Here is a 27,408-nt window from a genome sequence, read left to right on the forward strand (position 1 = left end):
AGGAAATGAATTCCATATTTTGGTCAGGGAAAGGATGCTGTTGCTCAGGGCTGTCTCCTGCCAGCCCTTAGAAATTCTGTACTAGGTGAACTGTTGTCTATAGATAAGATAAATTTATTGCTACAATCTGCTCCAAATTATTATGGCTGCGCAGTGTTCCAACAGCTGCTGTCTGTGTTTAGGTGGTCTTGGGCTGCTAGATTTTCAAGAAACAAGTTTTTGCTCCCCACTTGTTTCTTTTGAAAAAAAAGCCCAAGCCTATGAATTTTGGCAGCTTTTTCACGAGAAAGCTGTGCCTGGAATTCAGAAGTGTCTTAAACATGTTTCACTAAGATCCCTTTTGCTGGGCAATTAGAATGTCCAAATTCAAATAGTAAACCCCGTTTTATTTTGTAATAAGAATTGTAGAGATCTGGGCAACTCTTGCACCGTATGGAGTTGTTTTGGTTGGAAGGCGAATCATTGGGGAGAATCCCTCGGCAGAAGGTGTCCAAAACTGCCTGGCTGGTTTTGTGCAAGAATCTCTAAACCTTGTGTTTTTATGGTTTCTCTCTCCCTCTTTTCCCAGTGCTCTGAACCTGTACCTGCTTTCAAACTTGGACTTTTGAAAGACTGACAATATTTATATTTCTCAATAATGTACTTCAAATTTGACGCCTTGTTTGGAAAATGTTTACTTGCTGATGTCGGTTCCCAGAGTAGTTGGCTTTCCAGTTGCTTATCAGTAAGGTGACCAAGTTAGGTTTTTAAACTGTGCAAGTCTAGTGGAGAGACTGTACTAATTCTAGACATAAAAAAGGCCACATCTCTCCAATTTCCCTTCAAATAATGTACAGTATTCAGATTACTGAAGTGTAAAATGAGACCAGGGTTTGGTGACCTGGTAACCAGTTGTTAGTGCTGTCCATGGATAAGCTGAAGAACAAATATGAGTTTGAAGTGCCACTGAGGAAGCTGACTTGAAACAATTTAATAATGTATGGCATTTTCATACAAAAGTAATAGGATCTAAAAAATAATTAACACATTAAAATGATGTTTATTTCTTTGAATTATTTACTTGAAAGATTGGGATGTTGCTCGTATTCCCATCTGTCCTGGAACTAGAAACTTTACATCAACAAGTAAACCTCAGTCTTGACCTGCAGGGAACATCCTTTGTATGACTGAGATGTAACTTAGACTAAATGCTATTTTTGGCCTGGGCCTGCCCTCAGCAAAGACCAACACTTGTATGGAAGTATCTATGTAAATTTTATATACTGCTGGCTGGTGGGATTCAGTTGAGACAAATATACTTGGTTTTGGGTTTTTTTTTGAGTGGGAGATCAAATAAAAATTAAACCACTTGGAGAGTGTATTTGTGCATGACCTGGCCATCAAAATTATTTGTTTGAGCAACTTTGTGTTCTCTCTTGAATCTATCTACTAGTGATATAGCGTGGAGGAACCTTTTGAAAATAGTGGTGTTTTGTAGCTGAACTTTTAGATCAGCGTGTAGTTGTGCTTTTATGGAATTACACTTTTACGCAGGTAGATAAGCACTTATCATCCTAGGTGCTTACCAACTCTTAATCTCTTGCAGGGTATAAGGGAGAGCTGGTGTTAGAGTCTCCCAGCCATGTTTTTGGAGTTGTTTTGGGTGCTTTCCTTGTTTGGGTCACCTGTGGGTGTCTGTGCTTTGGCAGCAAGGCTATCCCACACGTCTCACCATTAGATATTTTTCTACATAAAGGCTTATCATGAGACTGTGACCTATGCTATGTGTAGATGTATCTGACATCTTGGTTTTTGCAGGCATATTTATGTCTCCTTTTTAATTAAAAGGAGACATTATGATTTCTTGGAGTGTGTTAGTCTGCTTGGCTCTTCCAACCAGAAGTTGATAAAGATATTAATCAGTTAGATTGTGGAAGAGATGGCTGAGCCTGCACCTGCACTTTTTCTCTTTCCATTACACAAAATCTTAATGTGAACCTCATATAAGAAAGAATTATGGCTGAACCCAAACAATGTTATCTGACCTTTGTCATAGACCTAATGGATTTTTTTCATTGGTGGACAATTTCTCCCCGTAATGCGCACTGCCCTGTTCTCCCAATGATTGCTTGTTACATTTTCAATGGGAAGGATAAATTACTTCCTGGCAGAGGCTTGTTACCTGCAAAATTCATTGGAAACGGTTTGTTGCTGACGGTTGAGGTGCTGCCTCCTGTAGAACTTTTCTGTGTGGTGGGTGAAGAACTGTTGTGCAGAACAGGGCAAGGGAGGGAGAGAGGGGCCAGTGCAGGTTGCGACGTGTCCCTTATTGCTGATGGACAAACCACTCTTGGGAAGTGCACCTTGAAAGAGCTGTAGTTAAAAATATGCCAGGGCAACGTTAATAACTTTTGATTCTGGCTTCCTTTGGTATGAAACGATGCCTGTTAAGGAGAGGTTGGTATTTTGACTGGTTTTTGGTGACTTGTAGTTTCCATGAACAATGGACAGTCAGTGTCTAGAACACATCTTGGTGATCAGCCCTCAGGGATTTGAAATGCGGGAGCCTCCAAGAATCCTTTTCCCAAATCCCACGTTCCCAAAAATCACTTCAAGAGGGAACGCACTGTTTTGTGGGTGTGCATCTATGCAAATCAGATTAAAAAAAATACCTCTTTCTCTCTTTAGCCTGTACATTCTAGAAGTTCATTCTTTGCCCCGGAGGTGTGTTTGAATGTCTGCTACTGGCTATATCTGAATTCTCGGATCAAGCCTTGGATAACTGTCTTGTTGATGGTCAGGGTTTGTTGTTGCCTGGGGGCATGTCAAAAGGAGACTTGTTCAGAGATGCTGATTGATCAGTAATATTGACTTCATCATTTTTTTTTCCCCTTCCGTAGGAAGCTGCTTACTGTATATAATACAAAAAAAACCCCAAAACCCACTTAAGTGTATTTCTACCCCAATGTAGCTAGAGGCAGACAGAAGTTAGTGAAATGTTGTTTTATCCTCTAACAACCTCAAAGGTTATGTTTTTGTTGTGACAGTGAGGCTTGATTATAGTAATTCCTGCAATTCAAACCTTGAAGTAGGACATCTCTTCACATTTCAGAAAGCCACGGTGTCTCACTGCTCTGGTCAGCAGTTATTTTATCAAATAGGTTCTTTCTTGGTTTAAAGTGGATTTTTTTTTTTTTTTTTTTAAATTGGCAGTAGATGAATTCAAACCTCTGAACAGTTGGGTATGAATTATGTACAATACATAGTCCCAAGGAAATGGTTACAATTTGATTACTGCTTGGATAGGGAAATGCTTCTATATGCCTTTGACCTTCAAATTGCATCTTTTCAATGGTGAGCTATAAGATGTGTCTTTTTTGTTCTGGTGTCTATTACATTTTGTTAATTTGCTTTAAAAATTAAAGATTTTTCCTTGTACCTGTCCTATATCAAGTCAGTCAGTGGTTATTTGCTGAACAGTCTTCCTTATGCTTCTGTGAGGGATAGATGTGTAAAAATGATGCCAGTCTGAGCTGTACGGTGGAAACAGCAACCGTTGCGGCAGCAAAGACTTCTGTGTATTGTGTAGTTCTCAATATATGTGCCCTATAGGTCAAATCCTCATCTCCAAACAAATCTGGGAGTTGGTTGGTTTGTGCTGACGTCAGCATTCAGTGTCTCCTTACTTCTAACGTTAATCAAAAATTGCTGAAGCAGCCTTTGTAAAACTTCTGTGACTTGGTGTGTGCACCAGCTCTAAGGTGCTGTTTAACTTTGTCCTTTTCCTGACTGTGGAGTAAGGTGAAAAATATTTGGTCACAGTAAACGAGGATTTTGCATCATATTATGTTGGTTGTACGTAAAATGACACGTGCATAATATACCTGTATAAATAAAAGCAAAGACTCCATGGGCACTAAGGGTAAGATTTAGCAGTGGAAGTAAAATATAACTGCATATGGAGTGACTTAAAGACAGTGCGAAGGGGGATGTTGGAACATGTAGCTAGAAAGTTTTTCAATTTTGCTTTTCTTGTGGCCATACAGACCAGACCAGGCAAATTTACACCCAACAAATAGTGAAGGAAAGTTGTTACCTTGTTATCCTTGTAAACAGGCATAGCTACATATTTTACTGATTCAGGTGAACTGAATGTAAAGTAGAACATAAAAGGACTGAAAGCAAAGATTCCCCTGCAGGCGTTCAGTTAAAACTGGATGGTGGTACGTCAAGGAGGGCTTGGCTGAGAAAGTTTATTTATTTGTAGGATGAAAGTTGCTCTTTCCTGGCCATTGTTTCCATTAATTCTTCATTTCCTGATAGTTTTTAGCTTTATTTAAGGAAAGGTCTCTGCCTAATATGTGATGTAAAGAGAGTGGGAAATAAATTCAGTATAGTGGAATGGTACGTGTACAGCTTGTTTAAGGCTTTGACATGAAGTATGTCACGGAGGAGCTGAGTGGTTTGGACAGCTAAGAGAACTAATGAGAAATAAAATATTTGTAACCTTCAGATTGCCGGAGCACTTCTGTGGATAATGCTTGTCTGAAGTGAAATTGTGGCTTAACACCTTCTTAAAATGAGTCAGCAACTTATTTTGGTTTATTGTCACTATCAGATTGAACATTTGAAGCTATTGTGTTGAAGAAAGATAAGAAGACGCAAGTGCCTCTTCTTCTCCCTCTCTTTTTAAAAATGGTTTACTTGGTACAATTTCTGTTCAATAGGATGATTTTTCTCATGCTGAGGAACAACAATTTGAATGAAGAAGAAAAATCTTTGGGAGATGTGAACAGATGTCATATTTCTCTCCTTCCATCCACCACTCTAAAAAAGAAGGAGGGGGGGAATGACTAAATAGACTTCAAAAAGACCCAGAACACTTACTGTTATTTTTTTTGCATGAATTTGAATAATGTTCTGAAATGAGGATATCTTTAACTGTCGTCTTCTTTAACCTTCCCTTTCTATAGCAAGATGCACTTTGGTTTGAACAGGTGGTCTTATTTTAGGTACCAGACGTTTTTCCTGATCAGTCGGCCTGCTTACAGCACGCTGTCTTTTTAAATATCGGCTTTAATTGTCATTTCCATCTAAAACCTTAATAATGTGCTTATCTAAGAGCTCTCTATTTCAGCAATAAACTAGGAGAGCTTGTAATAATTACAATCTTGTGGCAAGTTCTTGCATGTAAACTTTTGTTCATAACTTGATTGTCAGCACAACTATTAATGTTAAATGAAAAATGTGGCACTTTGTAGTGTCTTCAGAAAATTGAAACCTCTCCTTTGTGTCCATAGTATGACCATCCAAAGACAAGTTTTGAATTACATTTGTGTCTTTGCGATGTCAGCATCTTACTTCTCATTGATGCGCTAACATATCAAACCAAAATTAGACATAAAGGCTGGAAATAGTTCTATTTCCTCTTATAATTGGTAATTGATGCAGAGGATGTTCTTAGAATGATTTTTTAAAATTACGAGAGCCGTACAGAAACCCAGGTATTTAACCTTTGAAATGGTGTGGAGTTTATTGTGCAGTTAAAGTCCAATATCATTAAGCTTTGTAGTTAATGTTTGCTCTGTTGAGCTGCTCGTTTGCTGCTGGTGGAGCAGTTTGTGGGACAGGGTGACAACCTCTCAGCTGGGGAAAAGTGTCTCCTCTTGGCACAAACATTTTATACCCTTTGACTTTGGACCTTGTTGCTTTTTGTTACGAGCTTCTTGTACGATGTGTCTTCGGGGAGTTACTGTATTATCTTGTAGCTTTATGGTTTCCACAAACAAGCTTTTGCTGAACTTCGAAACTGGAGTAGGATGGTGGAGTGAGAAATTCAGGGTGAGGTCCCTTGTTTAGGGAATGTGGATCCTTTTCCAGAAAATTATTTCATGAAGTAATTAATCTTTAATGGTGTGCGCTTCTTCGTTTATAAATTAGGAGGCAGGTCTCTTTACTCTTCTGTCCCTCAGAGGAAAGGATGCTGGGAGTAATTGTGGTGCCATCCAGCGGGACCTGGACAGGCTGGAGAGTTGGGCGGGGAAAAATTTAACGATTCCGTGATGTCCACCGCCTGCTCATTGTAGTGGTGTCTTGAAATACTTTTCTCTATCATCTTTGTATTAAAGATTGTTTATTGTAATAGTCTATAAGTTCTTCCTTTTTTTTTGTTTTTTTCCCTAAATAAAACTCCTAGGTGTCTGGTTTTCTACATGCTCTCTAAGGATATTGAGACTTTAGTTAATACTATTGCAACCTTTTAAGCTTGTAAGTGGCTTCTAGATAAAGGTGAAGGGGGATTTATAATGTAAGGACTTGGCTTTATTACTGAGGTTTTCTGGCCATTGGGCAGAGCAGTGGAAAGCTGTTTGAACCCCAATCCGCTGTGAAGGAGAGCTGAACGGACAGGCCGCTACTGTAAGAACTAAACCTGAACCCAAGCCTTGCTGCTCGGAGGTGTGCGGGGCGACGGATGCAAGATACGAGCACCCACTCTAACTTTGAACTCTGAGTAGGGGCTGGAGCCAAAGACCTCCACAGGTCCCTGTCAACCTAAATTATTCCATGACTACCCAGAGACTAAAGTAAAAATATGTCTCCTTATCTGTGTCAGACGATCTTCTAGTCTCTGCTGCTACCTGGAATATAAAAGCAATAGCATTACAAGAAAAAACTATGCTAGGTTAGTCCAAGGTGACCAGTAGCAGATCCTTAGGGATAAATGTAAAACATGATATATAAGGAATTGTAGGCATAAAGATTGCCTGATTGCCAGTGTTTTAAGGACAAGATCTTAAGCTTTCCTGTGTTATCCTCCATATTAGTGTGTTGCCAGGAATGAGTGGTATTGCATAAATACTGAGAGATGCTACAGGAACTTTCAAGTGTCTCTCGTTTTACATCTGTAATGCCATTATAATTCTTTGGACCGGTACATATCTTTCTAGGGCCTGTAAACTATGTTCAAACACTGATAATGAGCCAGTGGCTGAAGATACTACAGCTTCTTTTAATGAATCTGGCATTCTGATTTGGCAAATCAACTTGGCTTGTATAAGTTGGATTCCACTACTCTGTGTGATTTCTCAGTGTTTCCCTTCAGAATCGTATCAGTATGAACTGGGCTTTGTTTTTCCGCTTGCTGTTTTTTTTCTTCTGTTCTACGTATAGATCAGAAAGCAGGACTAGCTTGCTTAAATATCTTTCTTTTTTATTTTGAATTAAAAGCAAAAAATGCAGTTGTGAGAATCCTCTGGGGAGAATCAGGTTGCTCTTACTAGTTTTCTGTATGTAGCTGTTTTTCTCTCCCTTCCCTTCTCTAGCAAATCGTCGAACACTGAGGGTCAGTTTATTAATGATACTTGTGCCCAGCTTTCCTCAGTCAATGGTAGCTAAAGATGCTAAGATATATTAAAAGTTTGGCTTTGGGCAATTTATTTTTAAGCATAATTGTCAGCTGACTCTTCAAGATCAGTAATTCAGGCTGCCCCAAACATGAACCACCTTGCAGATAGATCTTGCAGGCTGAAAGATATAATGCACTGAGGGTGGTGGTTTCCTTTTTGTGTACAAATAACTGTTGAATCTCTTTCTCTTGTGGGAGATGAGATATTTTTATAGCTGATTACTTTTAGCAGTTATACTATTATAATGTGAGTAAAGTTATTATTTGAATGTTACAGGCTTTGTTTGGTTGCATGTTATACTGAGAGTGTCTTAAAAGCTTGTGGGAGAGAAAAGGGTATTGTGATATGTGCATGAAGTAATAGGATGGAATTCAATGCTAATTTATTTTTTCCCCTTGCCTTATAGAAGAGGAAGATGGTGTTTGGGAGAATGGACTTTCTTACGAATGTCGCACTCTACTTTTCAAAGCCGTTCACAACCTGCTGGAGAGGTGTCTAATGAATCGGAACTTTGTACGCATTGGGAAATGGTTTGTGAAGCCTTATGAGAAAGACGAAAAACCTATAAACAAAAGGTAGGATGGCTTATTTTGCTTTATTAAAGATGTCGTAGGGTTTATTTAAGCTTTGTGCTAGAAGAAACACTTAACTAAGAGCACTCTGTTTATGATTTATTTTGGAACCTGCATCTCTGATCTTTCTTTTTCTTTCTTTTTGGAATTCTTCAGAACTTCCTTATGATGAAAGGAAGTAACACTAAAGGTAGTAGGCAGTGTTTTCCTTATTGGTCTTCATACACAGACCATGAATAATAAGGATATTGGAAAAGAAGCTAGAGTCTTCTGGAAAGGAAGAAAAGGACGATTGTGTGTAGAGAGACCTTCTCTGGACTTGCCAGTGTAGTGACCGGGACTAATTCTGCTTGTAAATACTATGAAAGACTTATTCTCTGAGGAAGCGGGATCTAGAGAGCTATTTACAGGCACCACATGAGGTTTGGGTAAATTGCATCTAACGGGGGATGCTGAGAAGAAGGTTTGAAATGTCAGCTTGTGGTCAGAAAGAAGGTTGTCTGGGAACACTGGTGTTAAAAGAATACATGTGGCCTCCACATTGAGGAGGAGTGTGAAAAAAGAATTTTTTTAATCTAAATTGGAAGGACTTCTCATGGTTCCAACGTGGTTTGACATGGTCTATGTTGCCTGGCAATAAATAATGAAATGAATAAAAACTAGGTTAGCTGGAACAACTTTAATCACTGTTCCCAAATCAGCTTTTAAAATCCAAAGTAATTTAAGGCTTAGACAATTTTTTGGGGGGAGTGGGGGGAGTTGTGTGTGTATATGTATGTGTTAAATCTTGCACGCAGGAAATTTTGAGACCAGTGGCTTTGCTTTTTGGGTGTGGAGTTGGCCATTGTTGGCATCTTCTGCAATAAATTTAAACTTGAAAGAAAGAAAGAGCTGATCTGGAGCAAAAGAAGCAGAAGCACATGTTTGTGTGTGTTTCTATTACTAGTTGTGAGCTGCTGCTTTTAATTTATGTATAAACTTCTGCTTTAGTTCTAGGCATCTCTTTCTCCACCCTGGTCAGGGCAACTGTTTTCTCTCTGGGGTGGCCTTGTCCATCCATTTCTTCTGTGTGTTGTTGATACAAATCAATAGTAAAGAGTTTACTTTTAACTATTTAGGCCAATATTGTCTTGGCACAATCTGGGCTTTCCTCGTTTGAGGAACTGGTTTTCCAAATTGCCATTTGAAACCAGCATTAGTTATGTCATGGCATCTCTTACAGTAATTCTATAAAGCTCTCTACAGCAGCTGGAAAAGCTGATGAAAGCTTTTAAAATAAAATAGCAGCGTTTGTTTAATTTGGAAACTCTGATTCTTTTTTTAAGAGGGTCAGAAGGTCGGCATGCTTGATGAAAATAACCGAAGGAATTGTGTGCTTACCCACAAAACAACTTCATCGCTAGTAGTCCAGAACTACCAGAAAAATATGTAGAAAGATTTACACAGATCTGTGTGAAACAATTTGTAGAGAAATCTTAATGTTTCATACCAGATTGCTCAGTACCGTGTGATATTCCGAGTACTGGCTTTTATGAAATGAAGTGAGGGAAATGCTCAGCATATTGTTCTGTACGCTTTCCTTTCTTTGGGGCTGTTCTTTGCATTAATATGCAGAAACCCTGAGATCAGATTCACGTGCCTATATAATCTCAAGGCACGTAGTGTCCTGAGGATGTGAAGTCTGCTCCCGATCTGCTTCAGATCGCCGCTCATACCGCCCGGCACTCTGGGGCTTGGCCGGCCGCTGGGTAGACTTGTTCTCTGTGTGTTTTAACTGCAGATTTGATAAGGTGGGTTGTTCTTGCTGACGATCTTTAGTTTCAAAGACCATGATTAGAGACAGAGTAGTCAGTGCTCTTGACGGTGGAGGTAACTTCTTATCATGTGCTTTTGGAGATCTGAGCAACGTGTGGGACTTTAGTCCCACGTTTTCACTTTCTTTCTCTTTGAAGGATGCATGAGTAGAGCTATTTCTTTCATTTGAAGCTGATCCCATCTGTTTTTTTCCGAGTTGTGTTTGAAAGCGTGTGGTTCCAGAAGAAGTGAGCTTTTCTATTATCTGCTCTCCCAACAATAGAAGTCAGTTGTGTTGCACTTTTTGTTTCTATGTGGTAGTGCAACAGATACAAGGTTGTGATTGCCAATAGGCATTTGGCTGTGATGACAGATCCTCAAGCTCCCTGCCTGTTGCTCTGTTATTTTCCTCCTTGTATAAGGTTATATTAAAAAAAAACAAGTCTATTTCATTATTGCACATACATTTTAAGAGGGCAGTCCTTAATGTTAATAAACTGATGCCACTGTGGCATGTGAAAAAATGGCCATGAAAATAAGAAATAGATGGTTTTAAGTGTTCACTGTTTTAGTAATCACGTAATTATAATTAAAGGTAACAAACATGGTCTGCTCTGCCTTCCCTCCCCCTGCTGCTCCCCAGCCTAAAACCAGCATTGAGAAAAGTGAGACAGTCGTGTATTTGGTGAAATTTGATCTGTTAGAACAAGTCATTACCATGCCCGAGGAAACTGTCTGAGGTTTTCAAGTATGCTGGTTCCATTTCTGTTTATAGATAGGGCAGGAATGGAGTAGTTGACTCCCTAAAGTGTGTGCGGTGGGGTTTTTGTTGCTGCTCGTTTGTAAGGCATCAGTTTTCAGGTTTGGGAATGGGCAATGGGGGTCAGCAGGAGAACAACAGTAGAATAAAAGACTGAAGGGAATGTTTTGCTAATGGTCTCAGTTGTAACCAAACAGGGAAAAAATCATTGCCTCAGTGTTTCTCACAACGTTTTTCAGTCACTTAAAGCAAGGTACATTACAGAAGCTCAGTAGTGTGGTTTAGATGACTGCATATTAAATTGCAAAATTTGACAAATAGCGATGTCTTTCTCTTTTCTCCTTTCCAACCTATCGTGGTGTTATTGCCACGTTCAGAAATTAGGGTAGTGTATGCTTTCTTCAAAAATCACCCTGTAAATGTTCGAGACGGAGATTGTGATCTGCTGCATCCAGTTGTCTGTCTACCTTTTCTGGTTAGACTGCTCGAATAACAGCCTTTGCGTGAGACTTTTCCTCTTGCCAACTGGATGCTAAAATAGTCGCGTATACCTGGAATAAATATGATTAGGAAAGTTGTCAGATCAAACGCTATTTTAGATATAATTCCTTAATGAAGACTAAATCTGAGACTCCTAAGGAGACAAAAGTATGAGATGTATACGTGGAGGATATCTCCTGGAGTTTTAGTAATGAGTACAACTTGCTAAACTTTAACACAGTTGAAATACCAGTAAGCAAATAATTGAGTAATCCTGATTTTGTGGGAGGATCTGATAGACAACTGAAATCCAGAATACTAAAAGCTACTGTGTTACTTGAGAGGTTGCGCTGCGTGTGTGAGTGTTTCCTTTTGTTTTTCTGCTTGTAAATAGGAAATAGTATAATCAATTGTAGTGGGTGGCAAACCAGAACTTGTATCTGACAAATTCACTTAAATAACAAGATGCCGAAAAACCACACACACAAAAAACCCACCACACACCCAAAACAAACACAAAAGCCGCCCTAAAAACAAAAACTCACTTGGAAAAGCATAACTGATAAGCTTATCATAGCTTACAAAATGAAACTTGCTGCACAGGTTTCACAGGTAATGCTGTTTGATGTTAGTCTGGGTATGGGATTTTATAATGCCAGTCCACCATTTTTACATGAAAATACTATTTTATCTATAATAAGTATATGACTTCATGGGAAATGACTGCTGAAAAGTATTCTAGATACAAATTTGGTTTTGTTATAAGCCTTTGTACACGTAGCTATCTTGATTTGGAGGTTTGCTTCTCACAGATCTGAATATATGTGTTTTTTTTTCTCTACCTCATCTTGCCGGGAGGAGGAGTGGCTGCAATTCCCAAGTTTGGTGCAGATCCGCGGTCTCCGATGGTTGTGGCTGCTCGGGGGGAGGTTGTTTTTTCCAGTGGGGCCATGGAAATGCTCTTGTTGTCTGCATCAGGGACATTAATATTGATAATGTAACAGCAGTCACAGAATCCCAGAATGTCAGGGATTGGAAGGGACTTGGAAAGCTCATCCAGTGCAATCCCCCATGGAGCAGGAACACCCAGATGAGGTTACACAGGAAGGTGTCCAGGCGGGTTGGAATGTCTGCAGAGAAGGAGACTCCACAACCCCCCTGGGCAGCCTGTTCCAGTGTCTGTCACCCTCACAGAAGAAGTTTCTTACCAAATTTAAGTGGAACCTTTTGTGTTCCAGTTTTTACCCATTGCCCCTTGTCCTGTCATTGGTTGTCATGAGAAGAACCTGGCTCCATCCTCCTGACACTCACCCTTTAGATATCTGTAAACATGAATGAGGTCACCCCTCAGTGTCCTCTTGTCCAGCTCCAGAGCCCCAGCTCCCTCAGCCTTTCCTCACACGGGAGATGCTCCACTCCCTTCAGCATCTTTGTTGCTCTGCGCTGGACTCTCTGCAGCAGTTCCCTGTCCTGCTGGAACTGAGGGGCCACAACTGGACACAATATTCCAGGTGTGGTCTCCCCAGGGCAGAGCAGAGGGGCAGGAGAACCTCTCTGACCTACTGACCACCCCCTTCTAACCCACCCCAGGTACCATTGGCTTCCTGGCCACAAGGGCCCAGTGCTGGCTCATGGTCACCCTGCTGTCCCCAGGACCCCCAGGTCCCTTTCCCCTATGCTGCTCTCTAATAGGTCATTCCCCAACTGATACTGGAACCTGGCGTTTTTCCTACCTAGATACAAGACTCTACACTTTCCCTTGTTATATTTCATTAAATTTTTCCCTGCCCAACTCTCCAGCCTGTCCAGGTCTCTGATGGCAGCACAGCCTCTGGCGTGTCAGCCACTCCTCCCAGCTTGGTGTCATCAGCAAACTTGCAGATAGTACACTCTATTCCCTCGTCCAAATCATTGGTGAATATATTGAATGATAGAAACAGTCCCTGAACACTAACCAACTATCTTGGGCCCCAGTTCTGCTGCAAGAGATCAGCTGTTGTCTTCTGGTCTTCGCTGTCCTTAAGACAAAGGGGGTGCCGTGCTTTCCGTCCTGAGCCCACATTCCTGCCTTATCCCCGTTCGTCTCCCTTTGCCCGTTTCCCATGGGTCTCCTTCCTGTAGGAATGCTCTGATTTGCTTCTTGCTCCCTCTAGAACGGTGCTGGGAATTATTCAGGAACAGCATGAGGAAATTGCTGGGTGCTAGAGCTCAAAAGCCTCTTCACGCTCGAGAGAGTTAAATATATCAGGACAACATGTAGCCACAGGTTTTGGTTTTATTTCTATTATTTGATTTGAAACCTTAATAGCTGAAACTGCACGACTCTTCCTTGATATTGTTGAAATATTTTCTATTAAGCCTATTCAAATCCCTTTTTTTTCAGTGTAAACTCCCTCCCTATGTTAATCTTTAAGTCAAACAATGTCAACATTTTTTTACAACAGCTCTAATGAGGCTGTCCTGGCATCGCGGACCGGCAGGCGAGCAGGTGATGTTTTTCCTTTGCCTGTAGACAGCTGGAATTGAGAGCTGCTGTAAGTAGGACAGTGCAGGATAAACAGCAGGAGCTGAGAGCATTGATCACATGATTGTCTCTTTGGAATATTGGGTTGCTACAGAGACTACAAGCAGACAAATTTAGCACTTTGCATCACAAAGCAGTTTTCTCTTATTTAGCTTAAGTGACAGTGGTGGTTGGTTCATCAGGAAAAATGATATGGCTCTTGGTTTTTGGATTTTGAACACAAAAATCCGTGCTCTTTTTGTTCACTGAACAGTAAGATGATACCAAACCCACACAGATACTTCCGATTTTGTTAAATGAAAATTTTACAATGTATTTCAATTTTGAACTTCGAAAAAATCTGGCGTAACAAGATGTTTGTAAATGTTTCAGAATGGGAAAGAGCAATACATTGAAAGCTGTTACACTCCCTTTGAAACAGAGTCATGTCTAGCTGTTATCTGTTTTCCAAATATGTTCTGGATTCTTATTCTTTATAGCACACATGCATTTCATTGTCAAAGCTCAAATTCAGAAAACTGAGATTTGCATCCTCAATTGTTAAAGGATGCTGAAGTGGAAGATCATGTTTGTTAGTCTCATTTAAGTTCCGAAATACAAGAACATGAGTGAACTCCTTTTGTAATATTGCTTATAATCGTTGTATCTGGAGAGATACATACTTTTTAATGTGTGTATATATAAACTCCTAGTTGCATTCTGAATAAATTAGTTTTGCTTCTTTGTAAGATGTCATGCTATAGTTTTACAAAAATAAAACAGTTTTTTGTTTTCACCTTGTTTTTATTGGGATGAAGCTAAGCTCATTAATAATGGAGTTAATTTTAAAATGTGGAGGTCTTTAAGGTGCATATGACTTATTCTGGAATATAGGTCACTTGCCACATTTCTATTTGTTTTAGTGCACATAGCTTCACTATGGAATAAATAAATATTTTTAACTCGCAGGTCTAACTATAATCAAAGCATCCTTAGCTATGTGAAAGATATTTTGGAGAGCCTTTTGACAGTAGCCATTAATGATGTGCTTTGAACTGGAAGGGGTTTTTTCTGCTTTGCTATTAGCTATGTTTTTTGCTTTGTGTTATCATCAAAATCAGCGTTCTGCTATATTTACCTTCGTGACCATAGGGAGTTACTCAGAGCTGCTTAGAAGAACGTCGGCTGTTCCATCTCTTTGTCAGTAGTTGGAGAAGCGTCTGTATTTTGAGATCTTATTACTTCGTGTTAAGATAAAGAAGATGTTACTTGCTAGAAAACGTAGATGTGCGTTTGTTTAGATTTCTTTGTGCTTTCACATTAAGGATATTAATGCCACTCCGTCAGCTTGAAGTGCAGCTCTCGCGATGGGGCTGATACAAACTCTGCTGTTACAGGGGAACTTGTAGCCCAGGGCAAGAAAGGCATGTTGGTGAATTGATTAGTGATGATTCAAATTCTTATCATAGAAAGTAGTGCTACAACGTAATGAGTATGTATGATAGCATGTTCTTCCTAGAGAACTAGGAACTCATTTCCCTTATCTTCTATTTTCCTCAGCCTCCAGCACTTTAAAAAACCAAAACAACTCCCCCGAAAATAACTAAAACAAAGCCAAAGAAAGCTCCTGAAGTATTTGATAATGGGAACAATTCGTGTGCGTGCCTTGTGAGGTTGTTGTTGTTGGGGGTTTCTTTGGTTAGTTTGCAACCATTTTTGGTGCTGTGGAAATAAAAGTATCTGATTTTAGTATTTTACTTATTTTGCTTTTTAAAGCAAAAATTTCCTGCTCCTTTCTAGTCCAAGTTAAGACTGTGGATTTTTGTAATTCGGGATTATGGGTGGTGAGTGGAAAGGGAAGGTGCTGTGTGTGCACCCAAGCCCGGCTGTTGAAGCGGTGCAGGTGTGAAGGTGGCTGCACTTCTCCATGAGCGCATCGCAGCGTTGGGGCTGTACCTGCAGCTGGATACAGTCACCAGGAACTCCTCTGAACAAGCGCTTACAAAGACAAGGTGGTAGATGGATTATTTTAGGGGGGTTGCTGCTGCTTTTCTTCTCTGAGCTCCAAAAGCCTTGAGCGCCTTGGCAGCCTCGCTCGTTCCTCCCCACGATGCGAAACCTCAGAGGGTTCCCTAAGAAAGAACAAGCGTGTGTGGTGGGACGTGTCGCGGGGTAGAGGCCGATGGAGCGTGTTGAGTGTGTGGTCAGGGCTGTGACTCCTCCAGATTTATTCTTTGGCGGTGAAGTTTTGGTTTCTGTCTTGTTGCTTTAGTATTGTCTCTCAGCCTGGTTAAAGAAAAAAGAAGAAAAGCTACAAGCAAATAACTGAACGTGAAGGTTCTTGGGGCTTTGTGATATGTGTGTCACCTTAAAACTTTTTTCTGTTTAAATTTCCTAAAGAACCTATTGAATTCTAAGACTGTGTTCTCCAGCACAAGAATTAACTACAGAAGTCCACCATCATTTTTAAAAAGGAACTTCTTTGTTTTGAGTTTATTTGAGTGTCATACCAAAATAGTCTGTAATGAGGAATGACTATTTGGAGATGCTTCTATTTGGGCAGCAATGATGCATCAGTTGGAACCTCTCAGCTGTGCTGCTGGTTGTTGTCAGCCAGTCAGGGTGTATTGATCCTTGGTCAGAATGCCCCAAAGGACTCAGGGTGCTGGCTGAGATGAACCCATTTTTGGCAAACATTTTACAACAGTCTGAAATAATGATGCTTATTAGAGACGTCAAACGGTAGCTGATGTGTTTGTGCTCCTGAACAAGGTGTGTTCTGTCCCACTGGAAGGGAAAGGGGACAGTCCTAATTGTGGCAGCCATTAGTTCTGGACAGTAATTTTACTTTGTAATGTCCATTTTTCTCATCTAGGAAACAGCAGTAGCAAGTATATAGTTTCTAAGGCTATGGTAAATATTTGGATAGGGTTAGCAGAGCTTTGGCTGCTCCTGGTTCAACTCAGAAGTAATTTACAAACACAATCCAGGAAAATATGAGATGGTAACTGAAAAAAAAAAGCCAAAACCATTTTCTCTTTCAGTTGAAACATGGGGATGCGTTTTTGATTTTACTGTACTAATGCAGCTCATGGTTGTGAGGCTCTTTGAGATAGAAAGCTCTGTGGAAGTACTAATGTGGGGGGAAAAACAGACCTAATTACCTTTTTATCGAGGAGGTATTTTCAGATTTGCTAATGGAGATGTAGAAACCTCATGTATATGTAAATTTTCCTGTGCTTTCCCCTCCTTCCCTTCAGTGGCTCTTACAAAGGTGGAAGGAGAAAATGTATTGAATTTTTTCACATCAGTTTCTGTTTCTTTTCACATAGAATCACAATCCTTTGTCTCAGAACTGAAAACAGCTTTGCCTTGTATGACTTCAGTGAAGAGGGAGCATGGGGGAATACAAATGGTTGTTTATGGAAATGCATGTTAATGGAGCATAGGTGGGAACCGAAGGTCGCTTAAAATAGCTTCACTTCCAAAGAGTCTTTTTTTTAGATTGCTCTCAGTATTGACGTTCATTCTGGCTGGATTTGTCGTGTTTAGATCAAAATTCCTAAAGAATGCTCATTCTGCTGACGCTTCCCAACAGCTGAATTCAGACTTCAGCTGGAAACTGGATTATTGATATTTAAATTCCGAGATTAGGACTTTAATGAAATTAGGTTAATTAGAATGTCTGTATTTCTACTATGAAACTGTTTCCTATTGTGCATAAAATGACTTTGCTTCACCTCTGAAAGTACTGAAGCAAAAACCTGGGGTGTTGCACATCATTCTGCTGTTTAACACTTACATTTTATCCAGAATTAGTGAAAATTTTATGCTGATTGGATTTTGTAGAATGGATTGTACTGTAACTGGTCCCAGGGGGAGAAAACGGTTTTAATTTGTGGAGGGTTTTTTTTGTATGGGTTGGGTTGGGTTTGGTTTTGGTGGGTTTTTTCTTGGTTGGTTGGTTGGTGTTTTTAATTTGGCTTTTGCATGATGACCTTGGGTTTTCCTTGCTCCTTCTTAGGGCTACTTTTGCAGTAATGAGTTGAAATGCTTCTGTTATCATGCTGATGCTTCTCTTTGTCTTAGTTTATCTGAATTCCATCAGATTATGCCACAATTGTCTGCCCTTCATCTGTGTAATAATGTGGTGTTTACAAGAGACAGAGCTTAATTGCATTTAAAGTGTATTTAAAGAATATGTGCTTTTATTTTTAAACTTTGCCTCACATCCTAAGCTTCTAGATTATGTGTCACTCAGAACCAAGAACACTATCCACTCTTTCACCTTAAACCATCCAATATGATCTTAAAATAAAATTCAATTTGAAGATCACTCTTCAACTATTTGCATAAGGATTAAAGTTTAATCAGATTTCCATATAGGAATTGAGTGGTGTTTGCTAAACATGTGACTTCACTTGGACTTGAAATCATCAACAAGATGCTGAGCTCCATCATCTGCGCTGGGGAGAAGAACTTTGCTGGGGGTCTGAGCAGCGTGTTATTTCATCTGCAGGATGAATTATTGAAATACTTGTGCGAAGTAGCTGTGAACGAACAGTGATTCGCTCGTCAGTCTGGATCCTGCCCCTTTTTGTCCCCCAAACACCCCAAGTTGAGCAGCAGCTCAGCTTTGCCAGCTGCTGTGCTTGGTCAGGGCCGGCTGGAGCGGTTCCGCCTCCAGTTCACTTGTGTTGAAGTTCCTGTAACAAACCGTGTGCTGCGCTTCCTGTTCCTCTGTCAACCGTTTGTGGGTTCTCTCATCCCTGAAGTGTTTCAGGGCCCTAATTTGAAACCTGCTGGTAGGCAAAGCCGCATGTGTAAGCCCAGCCTTCCTTCTCACTGTGGTGACTGCCCGCTGGCTGCTGCCTGAGTCACTGAACCCATTCAGATCCGTTTTCACAGATTGAACGGATCATGCCGATTCCCAAAACTCCTTTTTTCCCCCCTACGGTTGGCTGTCCCACCATCTACCTGGGGGTGGAGGAAAGAAATGACTCTAAAGATGTCGCTAGTAACTGTGCCTGTGCAGGCGGTGTTTTGAAAGGGCTGCTCAGGTGCCTGGAGTTCAGTTCTTGGTGCTTGGAGTTCAGTTCTTGGTGCTCTGGGGCTCTGCTTGGATCTTTTTTCGGGCCCGCAGAACTTGCTGTGAGTTCTCACACCAGCATTTCAGCAGGTCAGGGAGCACACACGCCATTCTGGGCCTTAGCTCATGGGCTTGGATTTGATTTTTTGGAGACAAGGTGTTGCTCTCACATGCAGTGTCTTTAAGGTACGGTAGTTCATGGAGCGTCTTTTCCATTTGACCTTCCAAAAATGCGCTAGTATCTGCTCTTTTGACTGACTTAATTTAGTCTATTTCCCTTGACATGTTTGTTTATTTTTTGAGATGGAGCAGGTGCTTGCTGCCCTCCTCCTTACAGAGAAGGTTTTCTCTTCTATTCAGTAGTTTATGAAGTGCTTTTGAGGTTCTCCTTGACTTTCATTCTTCTATTACTGAGATGGTGGACCTAATTTAGTGTCCAATGTGAACAGCATCTTCTTGCTTGTAAACATCTGTTCTTTTCCTATGGGAGTGTATTAGTCTGGCAGGCGCTTGAGATAACTTGTAGCTCACATAAATGAAAATTACTGTGCTGTACAACTTCTTTAAAAAGAAAAATAAAAGAATATTTGTCAGATGGAACTGGGTATGGAGATGTGCTGCTTCTGCAGCACCCTGGCAGGGATCTGCTTATTTTGTCTTCCTGCTCTATTCGTGCTCTTTAATTAAAATCAGTAAAACATATTCCACATAAACGACTGAATTGATTTGGATGCAACGTAAAATATTTTGATAGTTGTACTTGCAGGGGTTCAGCTCTATTTTTGTAACGAAACAAGAGCGAGCAGAGCTGCAAAATTGGGAAGTCTCTGAAGCATGATCTGGGGGGGCAGATGATTTCATGGAGCTGCTAACTAGTAACTGCGGACAGCACTGTGGAAACAGCATTTACTTCAGAGTTACAAGGAAGAGATGTGTTTATTGTTGGAGTGTGTTTTGCTAGAGAGGACTATGTGTGGGGTGGTGTTTTGGTATGTTTTGTTTTTCCTAAGACTCTGGACCGAGAGAAGCTATCAGTGAAGCGTCTGCTATTAAACATTGATACTTGCTTCAATAACTTTAGTTAAGAATGACTTAAGCTTTGTTTTTATTTGTTAATTGATTGTATCTTCCCTTTTGTGTATAGGTAGGAGATTTCGTATTTAGCTACTTGTTTGGCTTCAGGAACATGAAGAAATGATTCAGTTTTAAAAACAAACAGAAAACCACAAACAAAGCAAACCCAACACTTCTCAAAGCTATTGCCATTCTTCCTGCTCTTAAATAAGTGACTTGTTGGCCTAATATTAAATATAAGTCTTAAAATATAAATTCTGCTTACTGGAGCTGTGACAGGATAACCTAGATATGACCTCATTGAAACTAATATATGTTCAGAAATGTTTGTATGTTTTAAATAATATATAAGTTTAGCATTTTCTTGCTCTTTAGGTAGGAGGGAAATTTGGTTACTTCGTTAATTAACATTTTTGCCCTCAAACTAGTGAGCAAGGCATCAACTTATTTTAAGTTCTATACTTAGGAATTTGTTTTTCTCCGCAGCGAGCACTTGTCCTGCTCATTCACCTTCTTCTTGCATGGAGACAGTAACGTCTGCACCAGCGTGGAGATCAGCCAGCACCAGCCCGTGTACCTGCTCAGCGAGGAACACCTCACTCTTGCCCAGCAGTCCAACAGCCCCTTTCAAGGTAGGGTTTGTGGGTCAGTAGTGAATATTGAAATAAATCAATCCTTGAGTTGCTCAGAATGAGGACTTGTGGCACAGACTGGAAGTGGGAGCAGAGGCGTTGTCTGCTTTGCATTGGTTACGCGTTCTCCCCAAATGTCCCCTGTCTCGTCGCAGACAGAAGCCAGTTGGTGTGTCTCAGCTCTTCTGCAGGTGGATTATTTCTATATTCGCCTCTTGGCGTGTAGCCAAATAATTTGTCTTCATGACACAAACTTAATTTCCAAGTACTGTCCTACTGGTGACTTAAATATTTTGCTTTTTCAACGTGTTTTATAACAGCCACATATCTTCATCAGCGCCTCTTTTAGAAATCCATTTCTGATGCAACACACTTAACCTATTCACTCCTCCTGCTCCTTTCTATTTGGCTCCTCCATGCCTGTACATTCCTTTGGTTCCAGTGGCAGATGCGTGCTACGCTCTCCAAGATAAAGGAGCGGTGGGGCCTGAGTCTGGTCAGTGGGCTGTTTGATCTCTCCCTGTCTCAGACACACTTGTGTTCAACAGAGAAATTGGTTCTCCCGCATGACCACACACTGCCCTTGTTTATTAATGCTCAGTGTCCAAACCTGCTTTTTTTGACTGCGATTTAGCAGCAGCTGTGCTTTCCCAATGTGGACAAGACTAAACATGAAACAGATGACTTCCCTGTATGTACATGGTTGTTGTAACTGGACCAAGTGGAATGAAAGGAAGAGGAAGCACCTTAATGTCGTCAGAATTTGAAATAGTGTTTCTTTATCCCACCTGTGTGTTAGAGATTCCTTGGTAGCCAAGATGGAAACTTGCTTGTTGCTTAATTAGATTAATTTGGAGTTGTTATTTTGGTACCTTGAATCTTACAGCACACGTATATTTAACAATATGTATCTATTACCAAGAACTTGTGCAGTATAGTAAAAAGTGATCAGGGTGTGTTCTGACTTACTGATGGTAAGTTGTTTAATTGCAGTGGCTGAAATAACAGTAATGCTATTTCAGTGGAGGAGAGAGAGGTTTCTTTAGATATCATCTCAGTGTATTTTTATTTATCTTTTCAGTTATTCTGAGTCCCTTTGGATTAAATGGCACGCTCACAGGGCAGTCATTCAAGCTTTCTGATTCATCGACAAAAAAGCTTATTGGTGAATGGAAACAATTCTATCCTGTCACATCTAACTTGAAGGAGGGATCTGAGGAAAAACAGGAAGAAATGGATTGGGAGGATGATTCTTTAGCTGCTGTTGAAGTCCTTGTTGGTGAGTGCTCTGAGTACCTTTTACTTACTGAAATAAACTGGCTGATTAGGTCTGCAAAATTCTGAACGCAAAAGTGACCCCATTTTATTTTTTTAGCAACTGTTTGCAGGTGCTCGTGGTCTTTTGTTTTTCTGTTTAATGCTCAGGCCTGCCTAAAATGAGCTGTGCTTAGAGTGGGTTTTGCAGACCTATTAGTAGGAGGTATCTTTATGTGCCCTGAGAAGCAAGATTGTTTTAAAAATAAATAAATAACAATCAAAACCCCCTAGATTATCACTGTTGACATCTGAGATGCATCAAAAGCATGTCGTGCTGTTTCAAACAGAACAGACGTGCCTTTCAGGGATTTCTTCAAAAACCACAATCCTGGAGAACTTGATGTACTCAGGCACTGCATTTATCTGCTGCTGTTCCTAAAATCGCCGCCCCTGGGACGCAGCAGTTTGTTCCTCTGCTGTGGGCTATTGACATTTGATTTGCCAGCTAATGTAATCACTTCTCTGTAATGAGTGTTCAAGCTTGTGTTGCATTGATGGCTGGAGACCCTGATGATGGGGAGGGGAGTATTGTCAGTCTTGTGTGATGCTAAAAAGCACGTTCTCAGTCATCTTGATAAAACAAAATGATAGGAGCAAGTAGTAGCATGTAGATGCCAGGGCTGTCTCTGCCTGTACGTATAAAGCCCTTTTTATTCCTTCACCCAAATCTTCTATATAAAGCAAATCATAAAGCAATGATGAGGGTGATAACAAAGACGTTTTTTCCAATGATAATGCTTTAGTGGGTAGAAAGAGTAGGTAAAGTTCTGAGTGACTGGTAAACCACTCAGTTTGTTGATGATGTTAAATATAAGATGGAGTTGCTCTCTTTTTCAGCTGGTGTGCGAATGGTGTACCCGGCGTGCTTCGTTCTGGTCCCGCAGACAGACATCCCTGCTCCCAGTACTGTCGGCGCATCTCACTGTTCAACTACTTGCTTGGGTGTCCACCAAGTGCCTCCTTCCACCAGAGATCCTGCCATGTCCTCAGTGACCCTGACGCCACCCACATCCCCAGAGGAAGTTCAAACAGGTAGAAGAAAATCAGCTTCTGTGTGTGGAAAATAGTTTTGATGGCTTCTCCTTTAAATCTAGCAGTGTTTGGAAGGGGTTCAGGTGTTCTCTGTACAGTCGACTTAGGACTGAAGAGATGTGACTTTTGGTAACAAGTCTGTTGTAGTAAAACCAATTTTTATTTTTCAACTGTGGGCAAAATTAACTTTCTTTTTAAATAATAGTGTTAGATTTACTAACAGCTTTGCTCAAGTGTTCCCGATGTATGAGCAATGTTATTTTCTTTTTCAGGTCTATAGTTTCTTGGAAGATAAAGAATAACCAGCCCAGTTGTAACATAGACATATGTGGTGCATGCTTTTTTTCCTATGAGAGGGAACCATGTTATAATAATCAACTACTGTGCCTAAATTTTCTATTTGTTTTTATTTCATAACATTGGGTTAAGAAGATGCTTTTCTTCCTAAGATGCTCCTGTGGGGGTTGAATTGGAGCCATCGTGGTTGTGAGTGTTATCACCTCATCACCTAAAACTATTTCCTCTGGTGCTGCTTTTCAGTTGATGCTCAATCTGCCCAGAAATGGGTGAAGTTTTCTTCAGTTTCTGATGGATTAATCTCTGACAGTACGAGCCATCATGGTGGCAAAATACCTAGAAAGCTCGCCAACCAAGTGGTGGACAGAGTTTGGCAAGAATGCAATATGAACAGAGCACAGAACAAGTACGTACTCATTTTGTGACATTAAGAAACCCCATGGTTGGTATCTTGTGTGTTTGTTGTTAAAGATGCTGTGGCTGCTGGTAGAAGGTGCTTTACTTGTCATAAAATGTTTTCAATAAGTTAATTTGTTCCTGACTAGTAGTGTGTTTAGGTCTCAGTCTAATATCTTAGTAAAAGGCTATTTATAATTTCTTTACTGAATCCTGTGTCACAAAGCTGCTCTTGAGGTTTGATAGAAGATAAGCAAAGAACATATGTTGATCCCTAATAACTCTCCCGATATTGAATCATAGGAGGAAGTATTCTGCTACATCGAATGGCTTGTGTGATGAAGAGACAGCTGACAAAGTAGCATCCTGGGATTTTGTTGAAGCCACGCAGAGGACAAATTGCAATTGTTCAAGGTACGGGACTTGGCAAACCTGCCGTCCAACAATGTACGTTGAGGTTGAAGTGCTCAGGAGAGGCCTTGCAATGACTCCTTTAGGAGTGATTAAGCAATAGCTGCTTGTAGGAAAGCTGTACCAAAATTTGTATCCCGTGTCCTTAATGTCATTGTAGGTCTTGAAACTCTGCCCAGGAAGACAATGCAGAGTCTTTATTCGAGTGAATCATCTGAGTGAACCTACAGGCAGTTCAGTAACAATTCCTTGGGCTGGAATTCCTTGGACCTGTATATAGTTGGAAACTATCTCATGGGCAACTTTCTCGGGCTTGCAACTGAAAGGGAATGCCTATTTATTTGGGAATTAAGAACATTTTCTAGAAGGCTGTGGCACTGGCCTCGAAGGGAGAGAGTTGTTAAGGAACAGCAAGATGACATAGGGATTTTTTCATATGTAGGATGGAGCTTGGCTTCTAGATTTTTTTGGTGTTAACTTTCTGCTCCTTAGCTCATAGAGACTTGGACAGCACTATTGGTTAGTATCCATGCTTGAATTCAAGAAGTCATTCACTAATTCGTATGTTGTTCTACTGATTCATCAGTGTTGGCAGAAGTTAAAAGTGACAACGTGTTCATGTGACTCTCTATTTCTGTTAAAAGCAGTTACAAAATACTGTCTTCAGTTCTGAGGATTAGGTGCATGTTTGGCTCGTAGAACAGCTTGTCCATTTTTTATTTAATGGTATTCTAAAATCTTGCAGTGCTGCTCAAGTCATTCAAATTAAGTTATGGTCAGAAAGAGGCAGCTTCACTTCAGAATGATATCAGTTTCAGACTTTTTAATTGGCTGTTTAATGGCTTAGAAGCTGGTTCTTATCTAGCGAAAAAGAACACGATAGACTTATTTGAAAGATTAATGTGGAGTATTTTCCCCTATATTAATTCTGCAGGCACAAAAATCTCAAACCAAGAAATTCGGGTCAACAGGGGCAGGCACCACCTGTGGGCCAACAACAGCAAGCGGCTCCGAAGCACAAGACGAATGAGAAGCAAGACAAAGGGGATAAGCCACAGAAACGCCCTTTGACTCCTTTTCATCATCGTGTATCTATCAGCGATGATGTTGCCATGGAGGCAGATTCAGCGAGTCAGAGGCTCGTGATGACTGCACCAGACAGTCAAGTTAGATTTTCAAATATCCGAACTAATGATGTAGCAAAGACTCCTCAGATGCATAATGCTGAAATGGCAAATTCACCTCAGCCGCCACCACTCAGTCCTCACCCGTGTGACGTTGTCGATGAAGGGGTCGCTAAAGCCCCTTCTACTCCTCAGAGTCAACATTTCTACCAGATGCCAACACCAGATCCCTTGGTTCCCACGAAAACAATGGAAGACAGACTCGATGGCTTGTCTCAGCCTTTTCCAGCTCCGTTTCCTGAAGTTATAGAGCCTACGATGTATGTTGGTACTGCAGTGAACCTGGAGGAAGATGAAGCTGATACCACTTGGAAGTATTATAAAGTTCCAAAGAAAAAGGATGTGGAATTCTTACCACCTCAGCTTCCAAATGATAAGTTGAGAGATGATCCAGTAATACCTGCTGGACAGGAAAATGTAACATCAGTTACAGAGTAAGTAGTGCCTGATAGTACAGCAATAATGTGAGAAGGTGAGGAATCTGAGAGGCCAAAGGTGGTAGTTTCTTGTTATAAGCAAGTTTGTCACTAAGGTGTAATGTTGTTCTCATCAGCTCGAGCAATAATACTGAGTGTGAGCCCAACTGGCTGTGCTGTCGGTGCATGAGAAGGTAATGCTGGTGCAATGTGAGTACAAAGCACACTCAGGTGTGTAGTAAGACTTGCCAGCTTCTTCTCATTGGAACTCTGACGTAGCAGATGGCGATGAAGTTTATTTTTCTACTGTAAAATTAATTTGTAGCCAAATTATGTCTATTTAGGACATCAAGTCCACCAAAAAGGAAAAAAGGGAAATTACTTTCTAATTTTAATATTTGCTTTCTTCATTATTTTTAGAAAGTAGCGATGGTCTGGGCTGCACACTTATCCTATTAAAGTTTCTTCTACCTCAGTTCTGCTGTTGCTCTTATTCAGAAGAGCTGCTATTTAAATGGCTGCTGGGAACAATGAGGAAACTAATCTGGTTTCCTGGAAGATGTTAACTTTAATGTAGGCTGCAACTGCTTTAAATATCTGAAATTACCTTTGGAATAAGTAACAAACCGGTGTTCTTGCACACGGTGCATTCTCTCTGTGTTGTTCTTCAAAAGGCCTAAGGGTTTGAGGTTATTCTAAGAAACAAGTGACTGGTGTGTCTGTTCCTGCTCTTGGGTGGCATCACATGGGAAACCCTCGTTCATTATACAAAGCTTGTCCGACTTAAATACCGAGACAGTCAGATGAGATCATGGTTAGAACCTCAGCCTTTGAGCTCCAGGAAGTGCATTTGACAACATTTCTTATTTTATTTTATTTTGACTTAAGCTAATACTGTCTTGAAGTAAAGTATGTGTAGTCTATAGCCATTTTTAAAAAAGTTCTTGTTGAATAAATAGAATTTCTGAAAGCTATCGTTATCTAGCACCAGGTTTTAAAATGTTCTACTCTGCTGCTGTCTGTTTCAATCAGGAGAAAGAATTGGCTGCTTTTTTGATACTGGCTAAGTTTTGATAAATTATGGAGCTTCGGGGCAATTGAGGAAAAGAATAACACTAGTGCTTGTAGTATGAAAACTTACATTTGAGCTCTGTTTTACTGCAGAATGAATCAACATGATTTTCTTCAATTAAAGCAAAAATAACGCCCCCTCCCCAAACGAACATCGCCACTTGGCCTTCTGCGTTCTGTCTCCTTTGCTGTCATTACTGCATAAGGAATTCTTGGTGTCACCCCCTTTCCCAGCCCATCCTGGGGGACGTTGGCGGGTTGGCCGTGGGGAGCAGCAGGTGCTGGCGGGGCTGTTAATAGCGGTGTCAGTTTAACGTGATTGGGACCTGGATGCAGAGGTGACAAACACCGGCTTAGGGTTGTGATCGAGTGATAAAAAAATGCATCTCAAATGCACCCGGAGTTGCCGCTATCGACGCCCTGTTGAGTGTCTGGCTATTAACTTTTCTTCCTCTTTGGTCAAAAATAGTGGAATTTGCTGCTTCCTTTTGCTGTGTATTTTTCCTGGTGTTAAATTCCTTGTTCCTAGAAGGTTGTTCCCGTATTAATTTGTATTGATATAAGTGATATAAATGGGCTGCTGTAATCATAGTGGAATTTGTGTGCTTTAGTAGTGGTTGTTGGGCTTTTTGGATAGCCAGGCTTTGTGTACAACACAGCATTGGTCTGTGTTAGACACAGCCGGGCCTGGGGAGCCTTGACATACTTTCTACATTGACATGAAATAAATGGTCAGAAATTAGATTATTAAAATAAGGAAAATTCAGGTTTAATCACTTCTTTCTGATCATTTGTTTCAACGTGGATGGGGAATGGCAATGAGTAATTTTTTTTAACCTGGTGAGTTTCTTTTAGTGGATATAGTTTAATACATTTGTACTTTATAATAAATGACAGCTATGACCTGGGATAAATTACTAATCTTTATCTGAATTGGCAGTGCTGAGGAGAGGTGGGCAGAATGAGTCACTGCTGTGGCTGACGTGCGTGAGGAG

General features: G+C 40.5%; 1 protein-coding gene across 1 annotated transcript in view; it reads left to right on the forward strand.

Moving 5' to 3' along the window:
• MED13 (mediator complex subunit 13) overlaps positions 1–27,408 on the forward strand; it is a 48,906-nt gene that overhangs the window by 3,611 nt on the left and 17,887 nt on the right. Inside the window, exons 3-9 of the mRNA XM_082068403.1 lie at positions 7,792–7,960; positions 20,144–20,289; positions 21,371–21,568; positions 22,444–22,638; positions 23,179–23,341; positions 23,635–23,745; positions 24,677–25,360. Coding sequence (XP_081924529.1) covers positions 7,792–7,960; positions 20,144–20,289; positions 21,371–21,568; positions 22,444–22,638; positions 23,179–23,341; positions 23,635–23,745; positions 24,677–25,360 — 1,666 coding nt within the window. The remainder of the gene's footprint in view (positions 1–7,791; positions 7,961–20,143; positions 20,290–21,370; positions 21,569–22,443; positions 22,639–23,178; positions 23,342–23,634; positions 23,746–24,676; positions 25,361–27,408) is intronic.

Source organism: Streptopelia decaocto (assembly GCF_964273445.1).
Source record: "Streptopelia decaocto genome assembly, chromosome: 18".
NCBI lineage: Eukaryota > Metazoa > Chordata > Aves > Columbiformes > Columbidae > Streptopelia > Streptopelia decaocto.